General features: G+C 47.9%; 1 protein-coding gene across 1 annotated transcript; it reads left to right on the top strand.

Annotated features, from left to right (window-relative positions):
- The first annotated feature begins 928 nt into the window (after positions 1-928).
- LOC119432445 (uncharacterized) lies at positions 929-27,868 on the top strand. The gene is made up of 5 exons (XM_037699642.2): positions 929-1,195; positions 1,894-1,977; positions 4,549-4,731; positions 26,304-26,411; positions 26,830-27,868. The coding sequence occupies exons 2-5, from the start codon at positions 1,915-1,917 to the stop codon at positions 27,769-27,771; spliced, it is 1,296 nt and encodes a 431-aa protein (XP_037555570.2). The 5' UTR covers positions 929-1,195; positions 1,894-1,914; the 3' UTR covers positions 27,772-27,868.
- Positions 27,869-27,896: the final 28 nt, after the last annotated feature.

Below are 27,896 nucleotides of genomic sequence, written 5' to 3' on the forward strand. Positions count from 1 at the left end.
GTGGTGATGCTATCAGGACCTGGCGCTGAAGGAGGCAGCAGGCTTACTACTTTTGCCAGTTCCAAAATTGTGACTTCTTCAAAGTCATCACCATGAGAAGGAGGCGTTTCGTGATATGACAGTATAGACGTAAATCGAATTTCGAGACCTTTAGCAATTTCTTTCAGTAATTTAGATAATTCACATGGTGTTTGAACCACAAATTTGATGTTCATTGTTACCGGAATTATCTTTTAAGTTTTCAAGACTCGTAAAAGAGTTTTTCTGTTGCTGCAGCCTTAGAAAGAAAATCAAAGTGCTGGGCTGTCCTTCGCATTGACAACTGTTATTTTATATGTCGCAGTCACAAACTTATAATATATCCCCAATTATTAGTGCACTGGTTATAGAGCAACGTACGTCGCCCGACTTAGCCTGTAATCACGTGAGCACTCCGTGTGCCAACCAAGGGCTAGAAGACTCGCTTTTTGAGGGGCTCACATCGAACTGCGATTTATTTACAGTGTATTTTATAACAGACAGTAGGTTTATGGCTTCCTCTTCTTCATTTTCCCCTACATGATTGGATAAAGCCATGCGAAAGTACTTTTGAAATATGTTAACATTCACATAGGTATTGGATTACCTAGTAATTGACGTTATGGGACATACAAGCCAAAAAAGTATAGGTAGGTGATCATTACTTGTGCCCGAGGTGAGAATCGACCATGAGGAAATAGATGTGAACTGCAAAAAGTAAGGTCTATAGCTGATCGTGATTTGCTACATACAAACGCAAGTGATCTTGTGTTAAGGTATGTTAAATTATTATTAGAAGCCCTATCCCACAATCTTTTTCCACTAGAATCCGTCCTGAAACCCCAAGCAATGTGAATTGTGCGTACAGCCACCCAATTCTTGGCGCATTGTGGGTATGTGCCATGTTTTGAAGGCTCATCATCGTCTTCGCCACGCTGGGAGAAAACGACGAGGTGGTCGACCCCGCGCGGTTACTAGGCACGCGCCGCGGCTGGAATGTGCTTCGGTGACAGTGAAGAGGGTCCCAAAGCGACAACAAACATGCCATAACCGCATCGGCGGAGGAGAAAGATTTCTGGGCCTAAGACAGCCTGGAGCTAACATGGGATGCCGACCCCTGAGAAACCGAGCAGAGCGAGCTACGACTGCGGAATGCCATTGCCTGGAGTCAATCTCGGTAAGGCTACGTTTCCATTGGCCGAGCGCTGGTAAGCAGCTTGCTGGCGCGTTTTCGTCGGTGTAGTACGTGTGAATGATCAAGCTATTGCGTCGAAATCGCTGAATAAAATGGATTAGCGTCTTTCTTCAGCAGAGTTGGAGTTTCGCAATATTATAATATAGATTGGAAATATTATAATATAGATTGGAAATAAACTAAAATTCGATTGCTGAGAGATCACGAAACAATTAACGTGTACGGTAAACTGTGGATACTGCGCGAGTTCTGACACAGAGTGGGAGCTATATAATATTTACAGGCTGTCATGGCTCCTTTTTCGAATTGTGAGAAATTCGATGCACCTGTAACGACGGCATATGCCCCAGAAAAAATAAACGGCGCAACGCAGACATGAACCGAGAAACTCACACGACAGGACTTCGTGCGTTTACGATTGGTATACCTGTGCCGTGTAACGATGAAATCACGAACCATGACAGCTGGATGATGGGTGTGGTGTTGCTTCTTTTAATTCGCGCGATGGGTGCAGCGTATACCTCCGTTATACCGATAGGTATCGAAGTGCTAAGTGGAGAGTAGGGAGACGGCACCATTTACAGTTTCGTCTAGATCACAGGGTGGTAGTAAACAGAATTGCTGCGGTGTTCAGTGCGCATAAAGTATATTAAATCATTCGTGTACTTCTCTTGTTCCAGGTCGACAGCTAAGGCGAGAAAATGACATATTACTTTACGGGCTTCGTGAGGAGTCCTGGAGGACTCCTCAAGATGATCCAAATCGTAAGAAATTTCTCTTCGGTCAGAGCTGATCTTTTATGCTGCAAAATGCGGGATACGATATTATTTATTTAAGGGCTTGGTGGCATGGGGCTCGGGTAATGAAAAGAGGGCTTTATGAATCAACACGACGAGACACATTGGTGGGTGCACAGTAATGAGCTAGCCGTTGCAAACGATAACCGGCAGTATGCACGCATGCCACGAATGGGGATAGTGATTTGGTTGAGTTGGTCGAAGTTAATGACGTAAAGGGCAGCGCAAAGCACCGAAGCACTGAACCTCCTCCTGTGTACTTTAAGTACTCCCTTTGACCAATAAAATTCAATTGGCAATTGGCAGTCAGCGCTTCTGTAGTTCTTTCCTTTTAGCGCACTCCTAAGCCGCGATTTGTAGCGACGTCTTTTCGGATGCTATATTCCTTTTCACGCTTTTCGCGTTTCGTCAGTGGTCAGAGCGACGCTCCACCCGCGTTATAAATGAGATAGACCGGCCGTGAATGGTGGATAACAGTGGCATAGAATTGAGCCGAAGGCATCGTTGCAAAATCGCGGCCCTATTGTTGCACCTCAGTGCTTTGCACTGCTTTTATGCCACGAACGTATGCCGTAAAGACTCGGTCGCCGTGCTCAATGTGCACCGTGTAACCCATGTTAAGACACGGTTAGATTAGCATTTTTGATTTGTTGCGGGCATGCATTTTTTGCGATATGCATTTCATTCATTTGTATGCCTACAATCCAGTCCTTTATTGAGTGTGTTGTTGTTTTTCTTTACTTTTCCAAAAACCCAATCGATCCTTAATGAGTTTACCTCACTGGATATACAGGGTGTCCCAGCTATCATGCAACACGATTTAAAAAAAGAGGAGCGGTGTTACGCGAAGCAAACCTATTGCGTATTGTTTCCAGTACAGTGGAGTAGCCGCCAGTAACTTTTTCGTTACTGAGATTTAATTAGGTAATTGTTATTATCTAACTCGATAACTACTCTCTTAATTATCGAAGTGTCAATGAGAAAGTTGTAGAACAACATGAAAAACTCCCGATGCAGCTTTTTGTTGCTCAATACGTGCTACATAAATGTGTTTTTTCGAGTGTGAAAGAAGCCCGCGAATACATGCAGAATTGCCGCGCGACTGGCCGCTCGAGGCACTTTTCGTGCATTCGCGGGCGTCTTTCACGCTCGGAAAAACACATTTATGTAGCACGTATTGAGCAACAGAAAGCTGTATGGGGAGTTTTTCGCTCTACAATTTTCTCATTGACACTTTGATAATTAAGACGGTAGTTATCGAGTTAGATAATTAATTACAATTACCTAATTAAATCTCAGTAACGAAAACATTACTGGCGGCTACTCCACTGTACTGGAAACAATACGCACTAGGTTTGCTTCGCGTAACGCCGTTTCTCTTTTTTAAAATCGTGCTGCGTGATAGCTGAGACATCCTGTATTTTAGAGGCATGGTGATGGATAAGCAGTGCGAAGCAAGACGTAGACAGAACAGAAATGAATGCTACGAGCGTTATCACGTCCACCTCTTTTCCAAGTCTGCGTGTTGCTTCGCGCTGTTTATCCGTCACAATGCAACTTTACCAACCCGCCCAGCTTGCCCCACTTGTCTGTTTTTGTAGACTTTTCGAATATAATGTTGAAGTGCGCTCTCTACCTGAAAGCGCGCTAACTGTGACAACAATGTACTAGTTGTTCACCTGCTATTTTCTAACTGCCAGCCACCTTAATTAGATTTAATATTGTATCCGTAACATAAAAGTATGTTTTCTTAGGGCAGTGTTGAACAATTGGCAGAAACGGTGTATGACTTCCTGCTCGAAATGTGCTTAAGGCAGCTTTATTTAACAACTACCCAATCTTTAGAATCGCGAGAATCGTTGTTTTCGTTATTCTTTCAGTTGTATACGATGGAATGCTTATTTGTATTAGCGACGCAAGCTTGCCAGAATCGTGCTCTCTGGAGCAACACTGGCTGTGATCTGTTTGCAAATGTTCGCCCTCATGGCGTTTTTGTTTCCGCGAAAAGAAATAACAAATAAAGCTAAAACGCTCCGAGCAAAGATCCTCGTGATAACTAAATGATGTTTAACGTTCCAACGTTATGCCTTGGTTTTGAAAGTGGCGTTCTCTGGATTAATTTTCACCGCGTGCATCTAAGTATACGTATACCAAACCAAACTTGAGACTTTTTGCTGGAAAGCAAAAGAGTAGCTGTGGAGAAGACGATTATGGGAAGACGAGCTGTGGAGAAGACGGAGAAAAGATTATCGTGAAGTCAGAGAAGACGAGAATCTATTTTTTTTTAAATTATGGGGTTTTACGTGCCAAAACCACGATCTGATTATGAGGCACGCCGTAGTGGGGGACTCCGGAAATTTGGACCACCTGGGGTTCTTAGCGTGCACCTAAATCTAAGTACACGGGTGTTTTAGCATTTCGCCCCCATCGAAATGCGGCCGCTGTGGCCGGGATTCGATTCCGCGACCTCGTGCTCAGCAGCCCAACACTGAGCAACCACGGCGGGTAGAATCTAAAGCGATCGCGTGCTGTGCGCAGCTCATCGGTTTGGTGCTGATGTTGATCCTGATGGGGGGCCACTACGACGTCAGCACGGGCCTGTACCGCCTCCGCATCGACGCATTCCTGATGACCATGACCGTCTTCACCTTCGTCCTCACGTCCGCTCTTCTCCTGATGTGCACCATCATGGGCTCGACAGAGCTGCCAAACTCTGTTCTGGTACGCGCACTCCTTCGAAACTTGGCGTACATTTGTATCGACGTGTCAGAAACTTCTTTTTCAAGTTGTGATTAATCATGTGTACTAGGCGCCTCATGACACGAGGTTTGACTGCTCGCAAATATGACGGTGCGCACGAGCAGGTTGACAGCCCATACGATAAAATGGGGACACTGGCGGGGAGAGCATCGTGCTCTATCTTGTTTGCGATGGCAGAACACCGCAAGGTAACAAACACAACAAGAATATGGACAATGCAAGGCGCTAAATACAGGACGTTCATCAATATAATGTAATTATCTAACTAGGCGAAATACAACAGTTAGCCCAATTTGTTCCAAGCAATGGCAAACACCATTACCTTGTTTTTGTCCAGCTACATGCATGGTACAAGACGATGCAATGCACTGACCTCCACTAAAAAGGCTGGACGGCGCACCCCCTTTTCCGCGGCGGGAGCTCGTGAAGATATACCAGAAGTTCCCCCGCATGTCCCGGAAGCCGGCGTCTGCTGCGGTTCTTTAGCAAGAAAATGAAGTATTTTCGGGCTGCCGCTGTCCTCGTGATCACACATTTTTGCGTTTTTTTTTAAATATCACACGCTCACTGTCCTTAGAGTAGGACAACGTAGCATGCAGCAGCCACAAACACAAAGAAAGTTTGGCTGAATGCGCGTTTTAAGGCAAAAAGATTCCCACACTAGAGTGACATATTTTCGAATTGTGCTTTTCTGCCAGTGACTTTCACGCTTGTTAAAATGATTTTGCAATGCTATATTTTTTTCTTTACAAAATGGGTAGTCATCACATGTTTACGATGACGCAAACTCGCGCGACAGTGTATATATGCCGTTTCATATTTGCGTACCGTTGAAAGGTTTCAGAAACGCCACCCTCTCTGTTCTAAAGTGCACATGGAAATGTAAGGCAGCAATCTTTAGCGCAAAAGCGAAAACTGCCAGCACTTCATTTCTATAAAGCGAACATTGTAAAGAGCTCGTAACCGGACGCGCGGCCAATGCGCTCCGACGCGCCCGGCGTCTGATGACGCTCGCCCGCGTGCCGATAACGTCGGATTATAAACGCGCCTGAATGCTCTCTTGTGGTTTGATCTCTAGCTCTCAAGGTGAAAACTGTTGAGTCGCCGATGGCTGCCCGAGGTAGTGTAATGAAGCTCTCGCTTCAAAAAGATGAAGTGTACCACATTAAGCTCTAATGGGCTTACCGAGAACAATATACAGTAAATTAAGTCATTTAGGAAACACAACGACATTGAGGTCTATTTTATGGTGATCGATTAAAATATATCCACTTATTATGACAGCCTTGAACAAACTGGAATTGGCACCGCAAGTTGTTGAATTGGTGATATACACCAACGGCTAAGTTGGAACCTGAGCACTGTGTTTGCCTATAACTCAGGACAAGCCCCTTTAGTGTTGTATAATAGTTACTCTTCACTTTCTGCTGATAATGAGGTGGGTATATGCTAAACCACCGAAGAACACTACACATTCGTATGAAACCGGACAACAATGACACAACAGAACAATGCGTTTATTTATGTCATAGCCATGAGCTGTCCCAAACAGCGTTTGGACGGCATCGTCCCGAAGACGGGTTCTTGCACCCGAGCGGTCGAAACAAGACTCTGTAAAATGGTCGCTGGAAAGCCTGCTGCCTAGAGTTGGTTTCCATTTGTCCCTTTTGAGGTTAATTAATCACCAATTGCTGGAAGATTTGCGGCTTCGAGCGCGGAAACCTGCATGACAAAGGCCAAACGGCTTTATAACACGCCTCACTTGGAAAGCGAAGCTGTTTTCCTCGTATAATGCGTGAAAGGTCTTCCCTGAATACGTTTCCGGTCAGCTAGTGCAGTTTATCGCACAAAAAACTGGCATTTCTTCAAAAAAAAAAAAAAAAAAAAAAACCGCTGTCCCACCAGCAGCAATCGACTGTCCGTGGCGCTCGCTTCAGGGACAAGGGCATCGACTTCCGGTGGCTACACGTGCGCGCGTGCGAAGAGTGCGAAGTAAAGTCACTGGAACCTGGAAAGTACCGCAACCCTTTTCTCTTCGCCGCCGCGCCGCCGATTGGTCAATTGCCGTCAGGTGATCACTTTCCGCCATAGATGGTCCAGGCCGCGCCGGAGCGGACAAGCAGACAAAGGCATAGCTCGCACACGCTGCGCGTATGAGCCATCGACGAGGTCAGATTTTGCATTTTGTGTAATTTAGGGCATATGTAACTTTCGTATACTTAATAAAACCGAAAGCAAACGCCCGGGTGCTGCGCTTTTGGGTGCAGCAACCACCGGGAGCCCGGGAAAGCGCTTTTCGCGATACCAATTAAGCGGAAAGAGTGACAGCAAGCGCTGTGCTATCTGGCTGCACCGAATAATGCGCGACAATTTCACTCCCACTAGGTCAACTTGATGATATCGCAAAGCTGAGACTTTGCGGTATCATCGAACTGCGTAAATGCCACAATGTGATCGAAAAGCTTCTTGACGTGACGCGTTTGCTTTGTACCCAGCGGTTTGCCTTGCGCGAACAAAGCGAGGAGATGATCAGAAATATGCAGAACCGAGCAAAATGCCACTCGAAGAGCATCGGAATGCAGGCGGCTGTGTCAAAAATAACATAATGAAGTGAGAAAACCACTGCAATAAATATTTATCGACCTGTCACTGTCGGATATTAAAATATACATTTTCTCGTGTTGCTGTTTATTACTGCCTAAAATAACGGGAACGCGACCTAGACAACTCTGTTTTAGCATATATTTTCTTCTACTGCAGTCAGGCACCGTTTATCTTCGTCCGAAGTCGATCTGTATCAATCGTTTCGAGCGCGGTAAATCAGTAGCCACGTTCGAAAGCCATTGCATCCACGCTTATAAACAATGCTAGGCAATGACTATTAACATATTTTGTACTTTGTGGTGGGTGAAATTTCACCCCTGCCTTGATTTTAGCCACCAATCAGATAACCTCCGTTTGGTTATTTCTATCCGCTTAAAGTCTATTTTGCCTCCCCTGTCCCTAAACCCCAATGCTTTGAAAAAATCAGCCCCGTTGTTTTGCACTGTAGGGTTAAGCCCTTTACAGGAAAGTATGAGGTGTTCAGCCATTTCCTCTTCCTCTCCACACGCACCGCACAACGTGTCTATACCTTGGTACTTGACTCGGTACAACTTAGTCCGCAGTACTCCCGTCCTGGCTTCAAACAACAAAGAGCTTCTCCTAGAATTATCATAGATATATTCTTTGGCAATTTCGTGCTTGAAAGTTCTGTATGTTCCCAGTGCTGATTTCGTCTGCATCCCTGTTTTCCATAGACCCCTCTTTGTTTCTTTAACCTTTTTCTTAACCGCGGTTTCCTGGTTTGCACCCCTCCTGCAGTCCAAATATTTGATTGACAGTTTTCTGGTCCGCTTCCTCCATTTTGTGTCAACATTTCTCATGCACAAATAACTGAAAGCTCTCCTTGCCCACCGCTTTTCTGCCATTTCTCTCAATCGCTCCTCAAGTTCTATCTTGCTGCTAGCTTCCCTGCCCTCGAAAGACGTCCATCCCATGTCACCCTGTACCCCCTGATTTGGTGTATTTCCGTGTGCTCCCAAAGCAAGCCTACCTACCCCTCGCTGCTTAACTTCCAACCTTTCTCGAACCTCTGATCTCATGCACATGACCGCATTACCGAAAGTCAAACTAGGGACCATCACACCTTTCCAAAGCCCTCTCACCACTTCGTACCTATTGTAATTCCACAGTGCCCTATTTTTCATCACAGCTGCATTCCTGCTACCTTTAGTCGTTACATATTTTTCATGTTCCGTTAGGTACTCAGCTCCATTGTTTGTCCACATTCTAAGATATTTGTACTTATCCACTACCTCATATGCTACATCCTACATCCTATGCTCACTGCCCTGATTATCATTAAAAATCATGACTGCCGATTTTTTTTTTTACTAAACTTCAAACCTAAGCTATCTCCCTCTTTACCACAGAAGTCCATTCATCCCTGCAAGTCTTCCTTGCTGTCAGCCATAAGTACAATGTCATCCGCGTACATCAGTCCTGGTAATGACTGTTTAATCCATTCTTCTTGCTTGGAATAGGAAAGGCTGAAGCCAAGTCCGCTCCTCTCTAATTTTTTCTCTAATCCTTGTAAATACAGCATGAACAACAGAGGTGACAGAGGGCACCCCTGCCTAAGCCCCTGCTGTATCTCTATAGGTTCAGATACCTTGTTTTCCTATTTTATAAGCACCTTGTTACTTTTATAGATATCTTTTAAACGATTACTTACTCCATCTTCCACATCTAGAGTGCCCAGTATGTCCCACAAATCCTTTTGGATTACACTGTCATAGGCTCCCTTGATATCCAGAAATGCGAGCCATAGGGGCCTGTGTTCCTTTTCTGCTATTTCAATACACTGCGTCAATGAGAACAGATTATCTTCTAACCTTCTTTGTTTCCGGAACCCATTTTGTAGTTCCCCCAGCACCTCCTCGCCCTCCACCCATGCCTGCAGTCTGTCCTTTTATAATCTGCATCACCACCCGGTAAACCACTGACGTCACTGTTATGGGACGGTAGTTGTTTATGTCGGCTGTGTCTCCCTTTCCCTTGTACATCATGCTCATCCTGCTCAGTCTCCACCCGTCGGGGGCTTTACCTTCCATTATCTTTTTACTCACTGCATCTCTTAATACTTTCTTAGATCCAGCTCCCCCTGGTGGAGATCAGTGATGCAATGTCGCATAATTGCTCGATATTTTCCCATTATTTGTATAATTGTCGGACCTTACAATTTTTCCCCCGAATCCCCTATTTCTTTTATTCATGGCGAGTTCTTTCAGTAGCTCTTCTTTTTTGCGCACATGTACATCGAAGTTTACTTCTTTCGCGTCGACTTTGGCTGACACGCCTTTCTTCCCCCCTTCCCCTGTTTTTTTCTTCTTTTTACTAAGAGGCCAGGGGAGCCAATCCCGGAGATTAGTGCAGTCTATGGCGCAATGAGGGTTAATTTTCGACTGTATTTGTGTTAATTACGCCCGTGGTGTTAGTTCTACCTACTCCGCGACTCATTTTCGCTTCTTGTCTCGCTGAGGCCTACATTTTGATACCTTTTGTAACTCGCTACGACAGTCTGGAGACTCGAAAGGGCCGTTTTTTGACTGAGACGCCAGATATAGATAATCAGATCCCACGTACGTCAAACCCGTGGGAAGTCGCCAAAGAAGACCTTGACTTTAGAAAAGTCATATCAAGTGTAGCCACCACCTTTGACAACATCGTGATAGACGGCTGACTTACGCACTCATGACCCCGGCAGTCGTTACTCGGCCTTTGGTGATATGAAATGCCTAAATTATTATTTCACGTGTAGTGGGGGCTTATTATTAAACAACCGTCATGCACTCGTACTTTGGATGGCATCGGCAAGAGTGACACATGTACCGCCCGATGCATGCGATGACTTTTCTTCGGGTACGGCGCATGTGCTGTTGTGCCATTGTGCGATGACGCTCAACTTTCTGGGCCACCGCTTTTATGTTTTCGTTAAGCCATGCTTGGAAGTGGAAATGTCGGACGCAGCGTGATGGCGCGACTTGGAGTGCTTCATCTTTTTATTATCCAGCAGGTGTTGGTGCTCCGCGCCTTTGGACGAGAGATGTAAAGGGGAACGGAAAACTGCCCCTTTGCATTCCAAACTTGAGCGGGGCAGTGCCACCAATCAAAAAGTTACAGAGGCACTTAAGTCTCCTTACATCAGAATAGTATGTCTCCTTGCGTGCATTGAATGTGAAAGCATTCTGGGCATGCCGACTATATGACTATATCGACGTCCATGTCACGTGACAATGTCACGGGACGTCATCACTTGCTGATGTGACCTTGCAACTTGAGGTTCTTGGTCACGTGACTATGTCACATGACGTGATTACTTGGTCATGTGCTTGAATTGGGCAAAGTTAATTTTGAGGGTGTGTCACGGAAACTTTGGGGGTGGGCCAAGTCAGTTTTGGGAGCGGGCCAGGTTGGTTTTGAACTTGAGTTAACTCAGTTTTAGAATTGGGCGAAGTCAATTTTGGGGGTGGGCCACCCAAATTTTCGTGGTGGGCCAAGTGGGCCTCCGATATCGTTTCCATTTCGGACGATGGCCTATTTTATGCAACCATACACAATTACTTATTTGATGACGTATGAAGTGTTTTTTTTTCTTTTATACGCGGTTCTTCGCAATGTACCTTCATTCAAACTTTTCGTTGTATTAGCCTAACATTGCCTCCTTCTATGTATTGTAGATGTTATTAGTATTGTACCTGTTATTACATTTGGTATTTTGTTTATTATTTATGTACCCCATTCCCCTCTGTAAAGCTGTGTGTGCTTAAGGGTAAAATAAATAAATAAATAAAAGTAAATTTTAGGAGTGGGCCAGGTTGGTGGGCAATGTCAGTTTTTGGGTGTGGGCCACCGAAATTTCGCGGGTGAGCCAATTGGATTTTGGGAGTGGGCCAGGTCGGTTTTGAACGTGGGTCAACTCAATTTTCGAATTGAGCAAAGTCATTTTTTTGGGTGTGGGCCACGGCGTCCGTCCGGCGCCGTGGCTGTTCACCGTGGGATTTCGCAGTGCGAGCCGCAGCAGGTCCAGCGCCGGGAGGGAACCTGACGTCATCACTTGGTCACGTCGGTTCTCTTGCCATCTGATGTTAACGCCGGACGCTCGCTGGATCTTCCGCTTCGTGGGGCATATAATACCCCTGACACACGGGCACTCTAAAGTCCTTTAGGTAAGGGGACATCTACCGGAAAGGCGTTCAAGCGCAGTGACACACGACAAAGGCGTGTCTTCCTCCCGGCAAAGTTCCTTTGCGGGAAAGAAGATCGAGCATCTACTTTTCGAGCAGAAAGGTGTACTCTCGCGTACAGCGTGCACAACTAATCAATAGAAGAAAACCTGTGACATAACTACGGTGCCCCGTAAGTAATTTTTTTTTTACCTTGGAAAATGTTTAAATGTTCAGTGGTAATGCGATTTGTCAAACAGTGAATATTTACTCTAGCTATATACTCTCGAACGCTCGCGCCACGTCACTAGCACCGCTATGTTGAATTCCGAATAAGCGCGTTATAAGCCATCAAAAATGGGAAAAAAAAATGTTTTCAGGTTGTACAATCACTACATGTAATCTACTCTACATGCTCAGCTTCTTGTAATTGTTTTCTCTCTTGCTGCTTTAACAAGCAGCGCGTTTTTTTTTCTTTTTCTGCGGCGTTCATTTGAGGAACCAACTAAAGAAGTTAGTGCGATGCCGTGTGTCATCGGCGCAACTCCTTTCTGCAAAGGGTCCTTCAGAGTAACAAAAGGGGTTTCCGGCAAAGGACTTTACTTTTGCCCGTGTTTCAGGGGTATAAGGCTGGCGCACTTTCCTTTTGATAATGAACTTCTCCCTATGCGACATGACGCATACGTAAGACAGTGGTGGTATTCGTGAGTTTCATTCCTTGGTCTGTGGCTTAATGGAGACTGGTGCACGCGCACATACCATGCACGCGCCAACTTTTCTTGGCAGTGATGCGAACGCTACGGGAGCGAAGCTTGCGCACATGTATCACTCTGTGGTTAGTCCAGTTGTCAGAGTGGAGTTTCGTTGTCGCGTCAGAATGTTCCGCAGCTTTACACGCGGGCAACCCTTGCCGCAGTTGCTGGTCCACGTGTAGCCGAGCTATATACCTGAAAGCCATCCGTAACGCCGACATTATTTTATTTATCAACAGTTATTTAGGACTATATGAACGGCGATCAGACTGCCCCCCCTCATTTCTGCTTGGTGAGCGAAGGCCGGTAGAGAGACCTTGGCGTAATACATCTTACCGTGGCTACACTGAGATGTCCGTCCTACAACCTCCGTGTGCACAGCGTTGAGCCATATCGCTCATCGTGATAATATACAGGGTGTTTCACCTAGCTTGAACTAAGGATCTAAAAAAAAAAAAAAATGGTTTACCGCAGCTGAATGAAACCAACGACATATGGTTTGCCGTCATGTGGCGCTCCTTAAAGTAGTTTTATATTCCGCTTAATTAATTAAGATCAATTAGGCAAAATTTTAAATATTCAATTTAGGGCCAAGTGCGTTTCGTTACGTTGTAGAGGGGATTCAGAAACGACCGATTCAATTTTTGTGGCAACGTACATGCTGCGTGGTGATTGGTGATTTTTTTTCGGTGTTTAAAGAAAGTCCGCGAAATATGAAATAAAACCACGTGACTGCGCTCATGCGCCACCGTATTGCAGCGCTCTCAACCGTGCTTCGAGCGAAAGAGCCGTGCGCGCGGACCGTGGCGAAGTGAGCGGCCGCGGCTCTATGTAGGCATAGAGAAAGGAATTCAACAAGAGCGGACACTCCCATAGAGCCCAGCGGCCGAATTGACTGCAGCGCGCCAAGCTGTCGGCATCAATCACTTCCGTTTTCGGTTTTGGGCGCGCGCATTTTGAACGCTAGCTAGCATGCCGGCTGCGCCCCCCCCCCCCCCCCCCCCGCTTTTTTTTTTTTTTTTCTGCTCGACCGCGCACAGTCTTCGTGCGGAATCGGTTTATTATTTGGTAAAAATGATTGCGAACCATCTTGTCAAGTCCCATCGAATCTGCGCCACGTGCAATTTCACAAAGTAGACGCAAGACCCCTTGTGAAAGGAGGAAATATTTATTTTGCTATATATTAAAAGCTCGTTCCGCGCTTTTTGTGCGTTCATCCAACGTTGTGACCCTAGGTAAGCAGTAGTTCCCGTGTGAAGCTCCACCAGACGGCATCAGCTGAAAAAAAGTAAATTACAAGCATGTTACATTTACAAGCATGTAACAACATGTTACAAGCATGTGTCATATTTGTATTTAGACATAGGAATACTGTGTGTAGAGCCGGAAAGTGCGAAAGCGGTGAATGGGCGGCATTACAAACAAAAGCAATTCGCTTTTACATACATGACGTAGCTGTGGCTACGTCATGTATGTAACTCATGTATGATGTCATGTATGACATGACTCATCCCAAACAATACCATAAAATATGAAAACATCTGATTTACAAGCATTCCCCCATTTCCGGGCAATATTTCCTGCACTTTAATAGCACAAATACACGAGCGACTTCGCGTTTCCAAAACTTGGCCTCGGGCGACGCGACGGTACGCTACATACAGAGACGGACGCAACAGAGACTCCCAGCCGGACCATGCTAGACGTTCGCAGAATGCCTTCTACTCGCACTCAAGACAAATGCGTTGGTGCAAAGCATGTTTTCATTCCTTTAGAAGACGGAATTTTCGAATTAAAAGTTTCTGATATGTTCCTCGGCGTTATCTGTCACGCGTTCTGCCGGCGCCAGCAACACACTCCCATGTTATCACTCTTGGCAATCGCCCATCGCGTTTTCGACAGGCGTGAGTACCCTAAGAAGGTATATGTTGTTGCGGGGACACACACACACACACACACACACACACACACACACACACACACACACACACACACGCACACGCGCACGCGCACGCGCACGCGCACGCGCACGCGCACGCACGCACGCACGCACGCACGCACGCACGCACGCAAAAAAACCGTCACAAACTTGCTCCTCTAATATTGATTACACGCCAAACTAACTTTGTCACCAACGCCGAACTGCTTATCGCTAACTGCGTCAGTGCCCTGTGCGGCCAGCGTTACCTCAAAAGTACCCCAAGAAGTAACGAAATTACTTTTCAGTAATGTCTGGCGTCAGAGAAAGCGGCACAAACTTCTAGCAAGATGCACTAGACTACGCACCACGGCCGAGTTGTTTCTGGCTAACTGCGTCACAACGCCCTGTGCGGCCAGTGTGTCTCCAACAGAACCGAAATAAGTTACAATAATCCCCTAGGAAGCATTGGAAACATGTCCCAGCGCGATTCATTAACTCAAATTAACTGCACCAGGACGGCCGAGCTGTTTTTCGCTAACTGCGTCTTAAGTCTCGGTCCCATGCCGCAAGCCTAATTGCGTCGTAGACTGTGAAACAAAATTTCTCACCTTGCCGTAGTCTAATAGGGCAGTGGTGTCTTGTCCCAGTGCATAAGGAACGCAAGAATACGCCGGGAGCCTAAGTGCCTGGCGGATGACGCATGCATCTGGCCCGTCATTGACCTGTCGCTAGGTAATGCAAGAAAAATAGGTCGCAAAGTTAAAGTTCATTTATACTCAAAACGTTTTAGTTTTGAGTAAAATTTTGTTGACCTACGTTCAAAACCAACCTGGCCTACTCCAAAAGTCCGCTCGGCCCACCCCCAAATTTTGGGTAACCCACACCCAAATTTTACACCATTTACTGACTACATTTGCAAACTGAATGAGGTAGAGCTACGATCATTCTCTGCAATATAATATTTTCATATGATAATAAAACGATTCATCTCTGTCATTATCACAAACCTTTGAATAATTTTTGTTCATTACTTCTAGCATCACTATTCAAGTTGGGAGATCTTGCAATTAGGATTTACATAAAAAATACAATTCACAGCAGGTGAACACTTCTTTTATATTTGTTATGGTGACATCGAAATGTACGTTGCCACAAAAAGTTTGATCGGTCGTTTCTGAAACCCCTCTACAACGTAACGAAACGCACTTGGCCGTAAAGTGAATATTTAAAATTTTGGTTGACTGATGTTAAGTTAATTAACTAATTAGGCGTAATATAAAAATATTTTGAGGAGGGTCACATGACGGCAAACCATATGTCGTCGGTTTCACCCAGCCACGGTTAACCACTGTTTTTTAAAATCCTTGGTTGAAGTTACGTGAAACATCCGGTATAGTCCTGTAATATATATATATATATATATATATATATATATATATATATATATATATATATATATTGAAAGACGGAAGACGACCAGGACAGGCAGCACTGGCAGACCCGTTTATTCCACCGGCACGGCCGAGGCTCAAAAACGAAGAAGAAGAGAAACAGGGATGATGATGGCTATATACAAATGAGAACGATGAAGTACGTTAAATGTGCTTACACTAATTCCCCCCCCCCCCCCCCCCTTCGTGGAAACGGAGTGAAGCGGAGTGACTAGATAGTTCACTGCGGAAGTTTGTTGTAGAATTGTGTAGGGCCCAATGTACCGGTGAAGGAGTTTCTCGCAAAGTCCAGGGGTTCGAACCGGCGTCAATAGGAGGACTTGGTCTCCAGGATGGAAGGCGATGTCGCGGCGTTTACTGTCGCAGCGACGTTTTCTTTCTTCTTGGGTAGCGGCGGTGTTGCGACGAGCAATTTCACGGCAATGCGCGAGTCGAGCTGCAAACTCTTCTGGGAGGGAGGTGTTAGGCGAAGCAGGAGAGAAAAAGAATTCGGTGTCGAAGACGGAGGAGGCAGATCGTCCATACACGAGGAAGGAAGGGCTGTAACCGGTAGTTCGTTGTGTCGCAGTATTATACGTGAATGTAACACAGGGAAGGATGTTGTCCCAGTTTGTGTGGCCAGGACGTAAGTACATAGAAATCATGTCAGAGAGCGTTCGGTGGAAGCGTTCAGTAAGGCCGTTGGTTTGCGGGTGATAAGTAGAAGTGGTTTTGTGCTTCGTATTAGTCTGCCGCAAGACTTCCTCGAGGACGTGGGACATGAAGGCTTTGCCACGATCGGACAAAAGAACGCGAGGAGCACCATGGCGCAAGACTATGGATTGCAGGAAAAAGTCAGCAACCTCTGAAGCAGCACCAGATCGAAGAGGCGCAGTCTCGGCGTATCTTGTTAAGTGGTCTACCGCTGTGACGATCCAGCGGTGACCGGAGGGCGTCAACGGCAAGGGACCGTATAAGTCAATTCCAACGAACTCGAAAGGTTCGGTCGGACATGGCAGAGGCTGAAGAAAACCGGCAGGCGGGGATGTAAAGCGTTTGCGGTGCTGACACAACGCACATGAGGCAACGTATTTGGCTACCGTTGTGGACAATCCAGGCCAGAAACAGCGGGTCTTGATGCGGTTGTAGGTCTTGTGGAAGCCTAAGTGGCCGGCGGCAACGTCATCATGAAATGCTTCTAAATCTCGAAGACGAAGGCAGCGAGGTATGACTGGGACCCACTTGGTACCCGTAGGATGATAAATATAACGATGAAGCACCCCATCTTGGAGGCGAAATTGTTGAAGCTGGCGTCGCAAGCGGCTGTTGGGTGGTTTAGTTAGGCCGCGAAGGCGATCAATGAGAGTTCAACAGTAAGAGTCTGCGTGCTGAAGGGAAGCTAAATCGGAGCGTGAAGAAAGCTGAGCTTGATCCAGTGACATTAGCGTGAGCTGGTAGGCGGCAGGCGTAGCGTCAGAGCGACGTGGTAGAGACGGGGAGTGCGCACGATCGATAGAAGGCGAAAGCGGGCATCGAGACAGTGCGTCTGCATCATTATGACATTTGCCAGACCGGTACGTTATCGTGAAATCATATTCTTGTAAGCGCAGTATCCAGCGTCCCAGGCGTCCTGACATGTTCTTCATAGATGACAGCCAACACAGAGCATGATGGTCGGTGACGATGGTGAAGTGGCGACCATAGAGATACGGGCGAAACTTCTGAATGGACCAAACAATAGCCAGACATTCCTGCTCTGTGATCGTGTAGTTCCGTTCAGATGGCGACAGGGTCCGGCTAGCATACGCCACAACCTGCTCTTTAGACGCGGGACCCCGTTGCAGGAGCACTGCTTCGATGCCTTGCGCACTTGCGTCAGTGTGGAGTATAGTGGGTGCCCTCTCATCAAAATGGCGAAACACCGGTCCGGAAGTGATGTTTCTTAAGGGCTTGAAATGCCGACTCACAGTCTTCGGACCATGTGAAAGAGGCGCCGGTGTCCAGGAGCTTATGTAGAGGAGCTGCTATTGTAGCAAAATTGCGTATAAAACGGCGAAAGTAAGACGCCAGGCCGAGAAAGCTGCGCAATGTTTTTTGATTTGATGGGCAAGGGAATTGAAGCACAGCAGCAATCTTCTCAGGGTCAGGTTGGACGCCGTCTTTTGAAACGACGTGACCCAGCACTTTGGCGCTTCTGCTGGCGAATGTGCACTTTTTAGTATTAATCTGGAGGCCAGCATGGGAAAGGCATTGGAGGACTTCGTCTGATTTCTCTGCAGGTGTTGGCTGAAGCTGGAAGAAAAAACAACGATGTCATTCAGATAACAGAGGCAGGTCTTCCACTTAAGGCCACGAAGAACAGTGTCGATCATACGCTCAAACGTGGCTGGAGCGTTGCACAGGCCAAATGGCATTACATTAAATTCATAAAGCCCGTCCGGCGTGGCGAAAGCGGTTTTCTCTTTGTCAGCTAGCCTCGTTCATGGGAATTTGCCAATATCCCGATCGCAGATCAAGGCTGGAAAAATATTCCGCTCCTTGTAGTGTATCTAAGGCGTCGTCAATTCGAGGCATGGGATACACATCCTTGCGTGTAATCTTATTGAGCGCTCGATAATCAACGCAAAAGCGAACGGAACCATATTTTTTCTTCACCGGAACGACAGGAGACGCCCAGGAACTGGATGAAGGTCGTATAATATTTCGTGCTAGCATGTCATCAACTTGTTCTTCAATGACCTTCCGTTCCGACTGCGAAACACGATATGGGCGATGGCGTATAATTGCAGAACCGTCGGTTTCGATGCGGTGTGCAGCTACGGAAGTCTGGCCCAGTGCGGTGGCACAGCTATCAAAGCAGGATTTGTGCTTAGCCAAAAGGGCGAGTAACGCATCCGACTGGGCAGCGGTTAGGTCAGAACCAATTAGGGCTCGGAGAGAAGAAGAATCCAAACCTGAGGTTGGTACTGGTGACGAAGAAGGGGAAAGCGCTGCGACAGAGATCAGTGGCGGGTCGGTGAAGGTTGCGACGGTCATCCCTTTGGGCAACAACACAGGATCTGGGGTTGTGTTGCAGGCGTACAGGAGAGCTCGGCCACATGAAAACCGGACGAGACAAGGGGCGACTAGAATTCCTCGTGAAGTGCAGCGTGAAGAGGGGGTACCCAGTGCGTCTCCATCGGTTAGCTGGCCGGATGTGACAGCTACAATGTGTTCGTGACCAGGGTGCAGGACGTAGTCTGCAGTGACAGCCAAGTTCAAGATGGAGGGTGACGACTCCAAAATAGGTGCATCCGTGGTATCTGTGATGTGGACGACTTTCTCCCTACATGATATAACAGCGGAGGCAGAATGCAGGAAGTCCCAACCGAGAATAGGTACCCAGTGCGTCTCCATCGGTTAGCTGGCCGGATGTGACAGCTACAATGTGTTCGTGACCAGGGTGCAGGACGTAGTCTGCAGTGACAGCCAAGTTCAAGATGGAGGGTGACGACTCCAAAATAGGTGCATCCGTGGTATCTGTGATGTGGACGACTTTCTCCCTACATGATATAACAGCGGAGGCAGAATGCAGGAAGTCCCAACGGAGAATAAGTTCATGGATGCACGCGGGTAGCACAATCATCTCAATGTGGTGACGAATGCCGTCGATCAAAACATGAGCCGTACATTGTCCGTCGGGGTGAATGGGTACGTTATTAGCGCCGCGTAAAACGGGTCCAAGATAAGGCGTTCCGACTTTACGGAGCCGTGAGCACAAATCACTACCCAGAACGGAAACAGCGGCACCAGTATCGACGAGAGCTTGCACAGGAACACCTTCGAGAGTTACAGATAGCATATTGGTGCCCTCGCACGTTGGATTGCCCGGGAACGAGGAAGCGGACCGGCTCGCAAAGGAGGCCCACACCTTGCCAGTGCCCCGGTCTCTACTGGTGACGCCTTTCGACGTCGCCCGTCACACCGTTGCTGGCTACCTCCGGTCGCGACACCCTGACCCGCGCGTTGCCGCCGGCAGCCCCCCGAAGTTGCTGCCACGCAGGGGCTTGGGCCGCCGTGATCGCGCTCTGCTCCTGCGTCTCCGCATCGGGTGCTGTCGGACGGCTGAGCGCGTGCACCGGTTGTCGGGACTCGGCTCGCCCTACTGCGACAGCTGCTCCGGTGTCGAATCCTTGGACCATGTTCTCCTGCAGTGCCCCGCGTACGCAGCGGAGCGTGGCCCTCTTCTTGCCGCCTACCGTCGCCTCGGGATCCCGTCCGACAGCGCACGGGGGCTCCTGTTTCCTGCGACGCATCCCTCCATCGCCAAGCGGGCCTACGCGGCCCTCCTGGAGTATCTGGAGGATACAAACCTGTGTCAGCGGCTCTAAACCGCGCCTCTTCATGACTTACCGCTCGGCTGTGTTCGGCTGCGCTTTCCTTTTTTTTTTCTTTTTTTCTCTTTCTCTCTCCTCTCTTCACTACTCTGTTTGTCCTTACCCCCTCCCCCGTACAGCGCTGTTGAGGTGCCCTCTCACGAGAGGCAGTTACGGTGCTGCACTTTTCTCTTCTCTTTCTATTTTTATAATCACTCACACACACACACCGGGCGACAAGGAGGTATTTCCGAAGTTCGACAGGACGCAGTTTTCCCTCCAAAAACTGCAGTCCTTAGTTTTCCGAGTGTTGGTCAGCAAGGCGGGAGATGGGGCGAAGCGGTGATGCAGAGCGGCGGTAGGGAGAAGAACGTCGTCTAGCCGAACGGGAGCCCTGAGGCAGACGTGGAGACGCTGGAGGAGATGGAGAACGACGCTGCGTGAAAGCGGACGGGCCTGGGTAGTAAGCGTCGTGTCGTCGGATCTCGTCTCGCTCGAAATCGGCATAGCCTCGGCTTACACCCAGCTGGCGGCGACGGCAGTAACGCGATATGTGGCCCCGTATACCGCAGTAAAAGCAGACAGGACGAGGTGGACGCCACTGAGGATACGAAGGTGCAGCAGGTGCTCGGGCGCCCATAGAGGCCAAATGGCCGCAGGCGAGGTCAGGAGGCCCAGAAGGGACAGTGGCAGGTGGTATTGCAGCGACTTCCGCGTATGTGGGCATCGGGAACGCTGCTGGGGCAACAGACGTTGTCGGTGTCGTCATGGCTGCCAACTCTTCCTTCACAAGGTTGCGCAAGTCGAACATTGGCGATGGGGCGGAAACAACAGTGGATCGCCGCTGTTGCTGCTCCTGAAGTTCTTCGCGAATAATAGAGCGGATAAGAGCACATAAATCAGAATGAGTTGGCATTGGAAGGTCGCTGTCACGGTGAAGACGGAGGGCCTGAAGCTCGTCCAAGCGCTGGCACGTCGATGTAATATCTTGAACCGAGGTAGGATTTTGAACAGCTAAGGCGTTGAATGCGATGGAACCAATGCCTTTAAGAATATGGCGAATGCGTCCGGCTTCCGTCATTCCAACGTTGGCGCGGCGGCATAGTGCCAGGACATCTTCGATGTACGATGTATATGACTCTTGTGGAAGTTGAACACGCGCAGCGAGCTTCTGTTTGGCGACTTCTGAACGGCCAGATGAAGACGCGAAAATTTGCCGCAAGCTGGTAGTAAACGCTGACCAGTTGGCGAAGTCAGTTTCGTGGTTAAAATACCACGTCTTCGCAACGTGGGTCAGATAGAACGCGACGTTAGTCAACTTCTGTCTGTCGGTCCACCCATTGGCCGAACTCACGCGGTTGTAATTGTCGAGCCAGTCGTCGACGTCATCCCCGCGGAGACCCGCAAAGACTGGTGGATCACGATGAGGGGTGGTAATGGTGCACGATGTCAGTGCAACCGAGGTCGTAGGAGCAGGAGCGTTAGGGGTAGCGATAGTGCCGGCGGCCGACTCAGGGGTGGTCATAGGGGATGGCCGGGCGCAGGCGGCGACCGGAACGTAGCTCCAGGTAGGGCAGGAACGCAGGAGGACGTCGGGATCTTGACGCGCCTCCACCACTTTGAAAGACGGAAGACGACCAGGACAGGCAGCACTGGCAGACCCGTTTATTCCACCGGCACGGCCGAGGCTCAAAAACGAAGAAGAAGAGAAACAGGGATGATGATGGCCATATACAAATGAGAACGATGAAGTACGTTAAATGTGCTTACAATATATATATATATATATATATATATATATATATTCAATGACGTACATTTTATTTATTTATTTATTTACTTAGTTACTTACTGCTTTTGGTCGCAGTGAATTATTTCATCCTTGGTCGCGAAGATGCATGTACTTCGACGCACATTTGCCAATCATAGCTACAAGACATGGCTTTGGTATTTCCTTACCAAAATACACCTATAATAACCCTCGATCCGTGAACTGTTCTCATCGCCAAAGCAATTAGCGCAGTTTGTCATTCTTCAGTGCCTATCTTTTTATGTCCAGCGCCACGCTTCGGGCATGTGTTAGACAATAGCTGGATGTCAGAAATACACGTTCGTGCCTACTTGTAACACGTGGAAAGAGCGAACAACAGAACACCATCGACAAAACGCAGAAACTGCGCAGGCCGAAGAGCTTAATTAACTTTGCACTCTTCTTAAATGCATGGACAAATGCCTTAATGATATACATGGCCCATATTGTTTCCATCAATACGACACATGGCTCAGCAACACAGAATAACCCCATGTACCTGCATGGAGCTTTGAAAAATAAGAATTAGCTTACCGTTGCTGCCTCCGCACTTCTTGCACGGTTCGGAGGTACTTCCGACGCCATGTCTCTTTTGAATTGCGCTTTCTTTTTAAAAATGACTCTTCAGAATTCTTTAAATAGTGCGGACACTGACATTTGGCATTTCCGGGTCGACATGGTTGCCCATCTTTCCCGCTGTCGGTACCGCGTTGTGCATAAGGTAAGCCATGCACTTTTCGTCGGAGAGCAGCTGTTGCGCAACGTGTCGTGGCGCTGCAGCCTCGTTCTTCCTATATAGTTAATGTATATGCTCCCCAACATTAGCCATATACAGTAACTCTAGTTCTTCCAGTCTTCTGGCGGTGATCTTCGCCCACGAACTTCAGTTTTCCGCTCTTTGGGGATTTCAGAGGTCCGCACAGAGCTCGGGCCTTTACACTAAACTGACAGGCCCGGCAGTAAGCGGTCCCGTTGCGGAAATCTTCCGGTCACTTTCGACCACCTGTGGTTCCTTCAACCTGCAGGCGACGTGCAGTCCGTTCACTCACAGCGGTGAGCTCGCTGACGGCGCGGTACGCAGCAATTGCGGATAAGCAGGGCCGACTGGGCGCCGTGCACCGGCGTACACACTGCGCACAATCTTCTTCGTCTGCTATAAGACATCCACTGCTTGTCGAATTTTGCGTAAATTCTCGGTGGACGAAATGGCGACACTTCAGCAACAGGCGCGCCGGCGCACAAAATGGACGCATTGTTTACTACAGAGCACAATCAGGAACCCTGGTGCGGACCAAAAGGAAAAACCTTTTAATTTTATTGATGAGTGCTCACGAGTGGGGTTCCAAAATTAATAAATTCATTAGTGTATATATATTGGGTTAAGAAAACATTGAAATTATTGGTGAAACTGAGCAACTAGTTCGTGGTGCGTAGGAAGAGGATGCGTTTTGGTTTTGTAGCTTTGCCAAGTTGTCCCCGAGTTGGCATTAACACGAGATGTGCATACATGTGACGCTTTTTGGCTGCTAGGTTTTCTAATGATTATTATTTTAGTGTCACTAAATCTTTGGCAGGTTAACTATACAGTGTGCGCACTAACTGATACTATGCGAAACAATGCAAGTTTCACTGGGCGCAATGGGCCTTTTTCAGGTGCACCTACTGCGCATGCGTGGCATGTTGTCGCGCCGTGCATCATGGGATGGCATACGACGCCATTTCTTTTGAGGGTCTCGCTACAGTAGTCTCGCGGTCGCGCTCTCCCCGCAGCGAGAGCATTGAAGCTTGTGTTTTCGCCGGTTTTCTCCGTGATTTTTGTGAACGGAAGCAGCAAATCGCAGGCAATGCCGAACCGGTGTGCTGCCGTAGGCTGCGCGAATATCAGAAGCAAAGATGCAGCTGTCAGTCTGTTTAGATGTCCTGCCGTCGGCCTACATGCTGCCAAACGAGCAAAATGGATTCAGGCAATGAGCCGCGTCAATCTCGACGGCTCACCGTGGCAACCATCCGCGGACTCTCGAGTATACAGCAGACTTTTATTACAATGAAGTGATTTAGCATGTAAGCTTGGGCGTGTTGGGGATTCATTGAAAAAAAAAAAAAAAAAAAAAAAACAACACACGCACACAGCGCTGTGTGCGTGTCGCTCTCTCGTGTACGTGTCTTTTTTGCGCTGTGTTTTTTCCAATTTCTTACAAGATGAGTTACTTTTCTTTTTCTATGCAGTCGCAAACAATGTGGTACAGCGCCGTCAGCAAGCGGCTGATTGCCTAACCGTCGCCAAACTGACCGTCAGTGGTGGTGGTCAGCGCACCTACGCGATCATTGTCTAGTGCATTTTTGTGAGCTACGAAGAAAGGAAAACGCTCTTTAAGACGTCTGCATTTTCGGGGATATGCTATAACAGCTCTTGGCACCTGCCATCTGAGTGAAGTTGTAGGCGCCGGTCGGAGTGCAACCTACACGCGTAGACACGACAGATGCTTGAATGAAGTTTATCATATTTTTGCAGGAGAGCCATCACGTTTCCCCCACCACCCTGACTACGTTCCCTCTGTCTTCAATCACACGAGAAGTCATAGTGGAGCCTTATCTCGCTTCAACAGATTGGAAAACGAATGTACTTTTCTTCTTTGAAAAGCCAACCTTTGTGCTGCTGGCGGTTCGACGAGGCGAAATGGGCTTCCATGCAACGTTCGCTCAAATCGGGTACACAGGCCAGGTCAGAAGTCCATTCACCGCCGGTGTCGTAAAACGACTTGAACTCGTCTAACGAGTACATCTCGAGGAACACCGCGGTTGAGCCGCTCGATCCGCTAAACAACTAGGAAACAAAGCGGAAAGCCTGTAACACGTGTTTGAACCTAAACTTCTAGTACCACGTGCGCGAAGACGAAAGAAAAAAGTTGTCGCAGTTTCACCTGAAAGGCGAAGCATCAATTGCGATAGCAAACTTGTAGAGAGCTATACGGAGTAATGATATTAGCTTTATCAGCTGTATAAACTTGGACATGCAGCAGCATCGGCAACACGCAGAACTGTTGTCGACGCCATCGGCGTTTTGCCCGCGTTCGCTCAAAATGCGTGCGGCGTTGGTGACTGTTGCCGGAGCCTCTGATATAAATAAGCACTGCGTGCCGCAGCTAAACGTCGCCTCCCTTCCCTGCCCCTCCCCCACGGCCTCTCGCTCGTCGGAAGAAGGCGCGTTTGCTCTACATACATGGTGATTGTGAAGGAGAACAGAGACGCCTACTTCTGCAGCCCTTAAGCGAGCACGGCGCAGAACGCGCGTTTGTTCTCCGCCGTGCGTTCACTCCCCGTGAAAGACGCGCCCCTCGCGCCCTTTCACTCGCACATACAGCGTTCGGCGCGCGACGATTTCTTCTCCAAATGACGTCATACGGAACCTCACGGCGACGGCGACGGCAGAAATCTGCTTTTGAGTGTCCATATAATTGCTATCGCAATAAAAACGCTATCAGCCGAACAGCACGCTCGGCAAGCACACTGACTGTGACTGAACTTGCCCCGACTTGTCAGGCCGCGCCGCCCCGACCCTCAGTTGTGATTTCGGCGGTCGCCGCTAGAGGCGCTCTACCAACCCGAAAAAGGCCCATTCTCGACTATTCCTTCGCATTTTCGGCGGAAGTCCAGTTTTTCTCGTTGGAATACAATAACTTAATGTGATAACAGCGAACTGGTTGTGTGTAAATAATTTACAATTCGATCGTTTATTCACCTGTGAAGTTTTTGCCAGAAATGTCTGCACTGAAGTCGATCCGTTTGCGATTACTTCAGTCATGAGCAATGGTTCCTTGTGATTCAGTTTACACCATTTACTGACTACATTTGCAAACTGAATGAGGTAGAGCTATGATCATTCTCAGCAATATGATATATTGATATGATAATAAAACGATTCATCTGTGTCATTATCACAAACCTTTGAATAATTATTGTTCATTACTTGTAGCATCACTATTTAAGATGGGAGATCTTGTCATCAGGATTGCTTAAAAATACAATTCATAGCAGGTGAACACTTCTTTCTATATTTGTTATGGTCACATCGCAGGCTCAAAATTTTAAGAATCGCGAGTTTACCGGCATATCTATGAACACTTAAGATTGTTTTCATCTTATTTTTTGTACCCTGCACATTCCTAAATTGGTAGCTTTGAAATGATGAATTATCATTTAGTAAATTACTCTTGCTGCATTAAGGAAGTGAGAAATACATATTAGTTATCGCATTTAACGACGTTAATCGAAAGAAAACGCGTTACGTGTAAGAATGTCCTTAAAAATTTTTATAAAATTATTTCTTGTAGTATACTATCTTTTCTTTCTGTGCGTAAGAATCAGCCACGTGTTTCCAGCGGCAGAAACATCGAACATTTGTTTTCTTTGACATACCATGTTTTATCGTCTGCTTGCGGCGACGTTATTGTTGTAACACTTGTAGTTATATACGTGGCATTCTCTTTTTTTTTTCCAGTATCGCATTAACTACCTTTTGGCCACCATCACATACTTTCCTTTCACCGTGGGTTTCATCTTTGAAGAGTACATGCATGGAGACATCAAGCAGACCATTGCAGGAGGGGTAATGTATCGAGGCACATAGGTACCTGTTTCAACCTCGACGCGGAAGTACCAGCTTTTATTTTGATGCTTTATAAAAGAAGTCTTTGTTGGGCCGTCTCACTTTTTGCCCTGTCCGTCCGCGCAGCATTTTTTAGTAATTCGTGCCGACTAGCTCGTGGGTCCATCCTGTGGCGTCACGCCTATTAGCGAAAGATTAAAGAGTCCTCGTATTCCTGTTTTCTTGCTGCGTTTTGACGCGAACGCTATTTTTACATGAAGCGCTATTCAGGTATTGGTTCAGCTGCTTCATGGTGTCCGTTTAGCAGCTAGTCCCTGGTTAGCCTAACGCATCAGTGTAACTGAAAGCAGGGCCGCAGATCGATTGGCGTCGGAGCTAGCGAGTCACGAAATGTGACTTGGTGCTTTTATCTGCGCAGGTGCTCAGCATCACCAATTCGCTGATCTACATGTTCAACCTGTGCGTGAGCTACGAGCTGCGCTGCCTTCGGGGCCGGCGCCGCGAGCGCCAGCCCAAGGGCGGGAAGAGCAAGGGCGCCAAGAAGGGCAAAGGCAAGGGCAAGAAGGGAGGTCAAAGCGATATAGACATCCTGATGGGCAGGGACCGGGCTGCCGGTGGCGCCGCCGGCATGACCGGCCGCATTCGCAACGAGCGAGACCTGCTGGCCACCGGCGACGTGGAGACCTTCCACCGACTCCAGCAGATCCAGCAAATGAACCGGCTCTTGGAGAACGACCCCATCATGTTCCACCAGCAGACCAGCTACATGCTGGGCGCGCAACAGGCGTACGCGCAGGAGCAGCAGCAGCAGTACATGGCAGGGGGCGGAGGGTCGCCGGCAGCCATGCCTGCCGGGCTGCACAGCGGCGGCGCGTCGCCGGCAGCTGGCGGTGCACCGACGGGCGACGAGTTCGGCCGCCGCGGTGGACCGCGCGACGACCGGCTGGCGCGCAGGGTGGTGCACGAGATGTACCGCGGCGAGTTCCTGCCGGGCGAGGAGTACCTGATGCAGCCGGCCGTGGGCAAAGAGTTCATCATCCCCATCCAGGTGGAAGGGCGCAAGTCTTCGCAGGCATCGGCCAGCAGCACACCCACCGAAAAGAGCGAGAGCGAGTCTCCCAAGAAGGGCGGCAAGAAGTCTCCGAAGAAGAAAGGCAAGAAGTCGCCAAAGAAAGACAGCAAGAAGGGATCCAAGAGTAAGAAGAAAGGGAGCAAAAAGGGGAGCAAGAAGGGGAGCAAGAGCAAGAAAAAGGGAAGCAAGAAAGGCTCCAAAAGTAAGAAGAAAGGCAGCAAGAAGGGCTCCAAAAAGAAAGCCTCCAAGGGTAAAAAGAAGAAAAGCAAAGGAAAGAAGAAGAAGTAGAGCCTCCTTCAACATACGGTACTACTCTTTACGTGTGGTGTGTTTCTTGAGCTGTGCGAACGACTTTTGTGCATCAATATCACTCGGAACTAATAAAGTGTCGTACCTTTTCCTGTTTTTTTCCA

This window comes from Dermacentor silvarum, chromosome 1, assembly GCF_013339745.2.
Source record: "Dermacentor silvarum isolate Dsil-2018 chromosome 1, BIME_Dsil_1.4, whole genome shotgun sequence".
In the NCBI taxonomy this organism is placed as follows: domain Eukaryota; kingdom Metazoa; phylum Arthropoda; class Arachnida; order Ixodida; family Ixodidae; genus Dermacentor; species Dermacentor silvarum.

Bases quoted from the DNA above. Each gene is read 5' to 3' on its own strand.
- LOC119432445 (XM_037699642.2), top strand. From the start codon at position 1,915: ATGACATATTACTTTACGGGCTTCGTGAGGAGTCCTGGAGGACTCCTC. The intron at 4,732-26,303 runs GTACGCGCACTC...TTTTTTTTCCAG, and splicing joins AGCTGCCAAACTCTGTTCTG to TATCGCATTAACTACCTTTT. The intron at 26,412-26,829 runs GTAATGTATCGA...TTATCTGCGCAG, and splicing joins AGCAGACCATTGCAGGAGGG to GTGCTCAGCATCACCAATTC.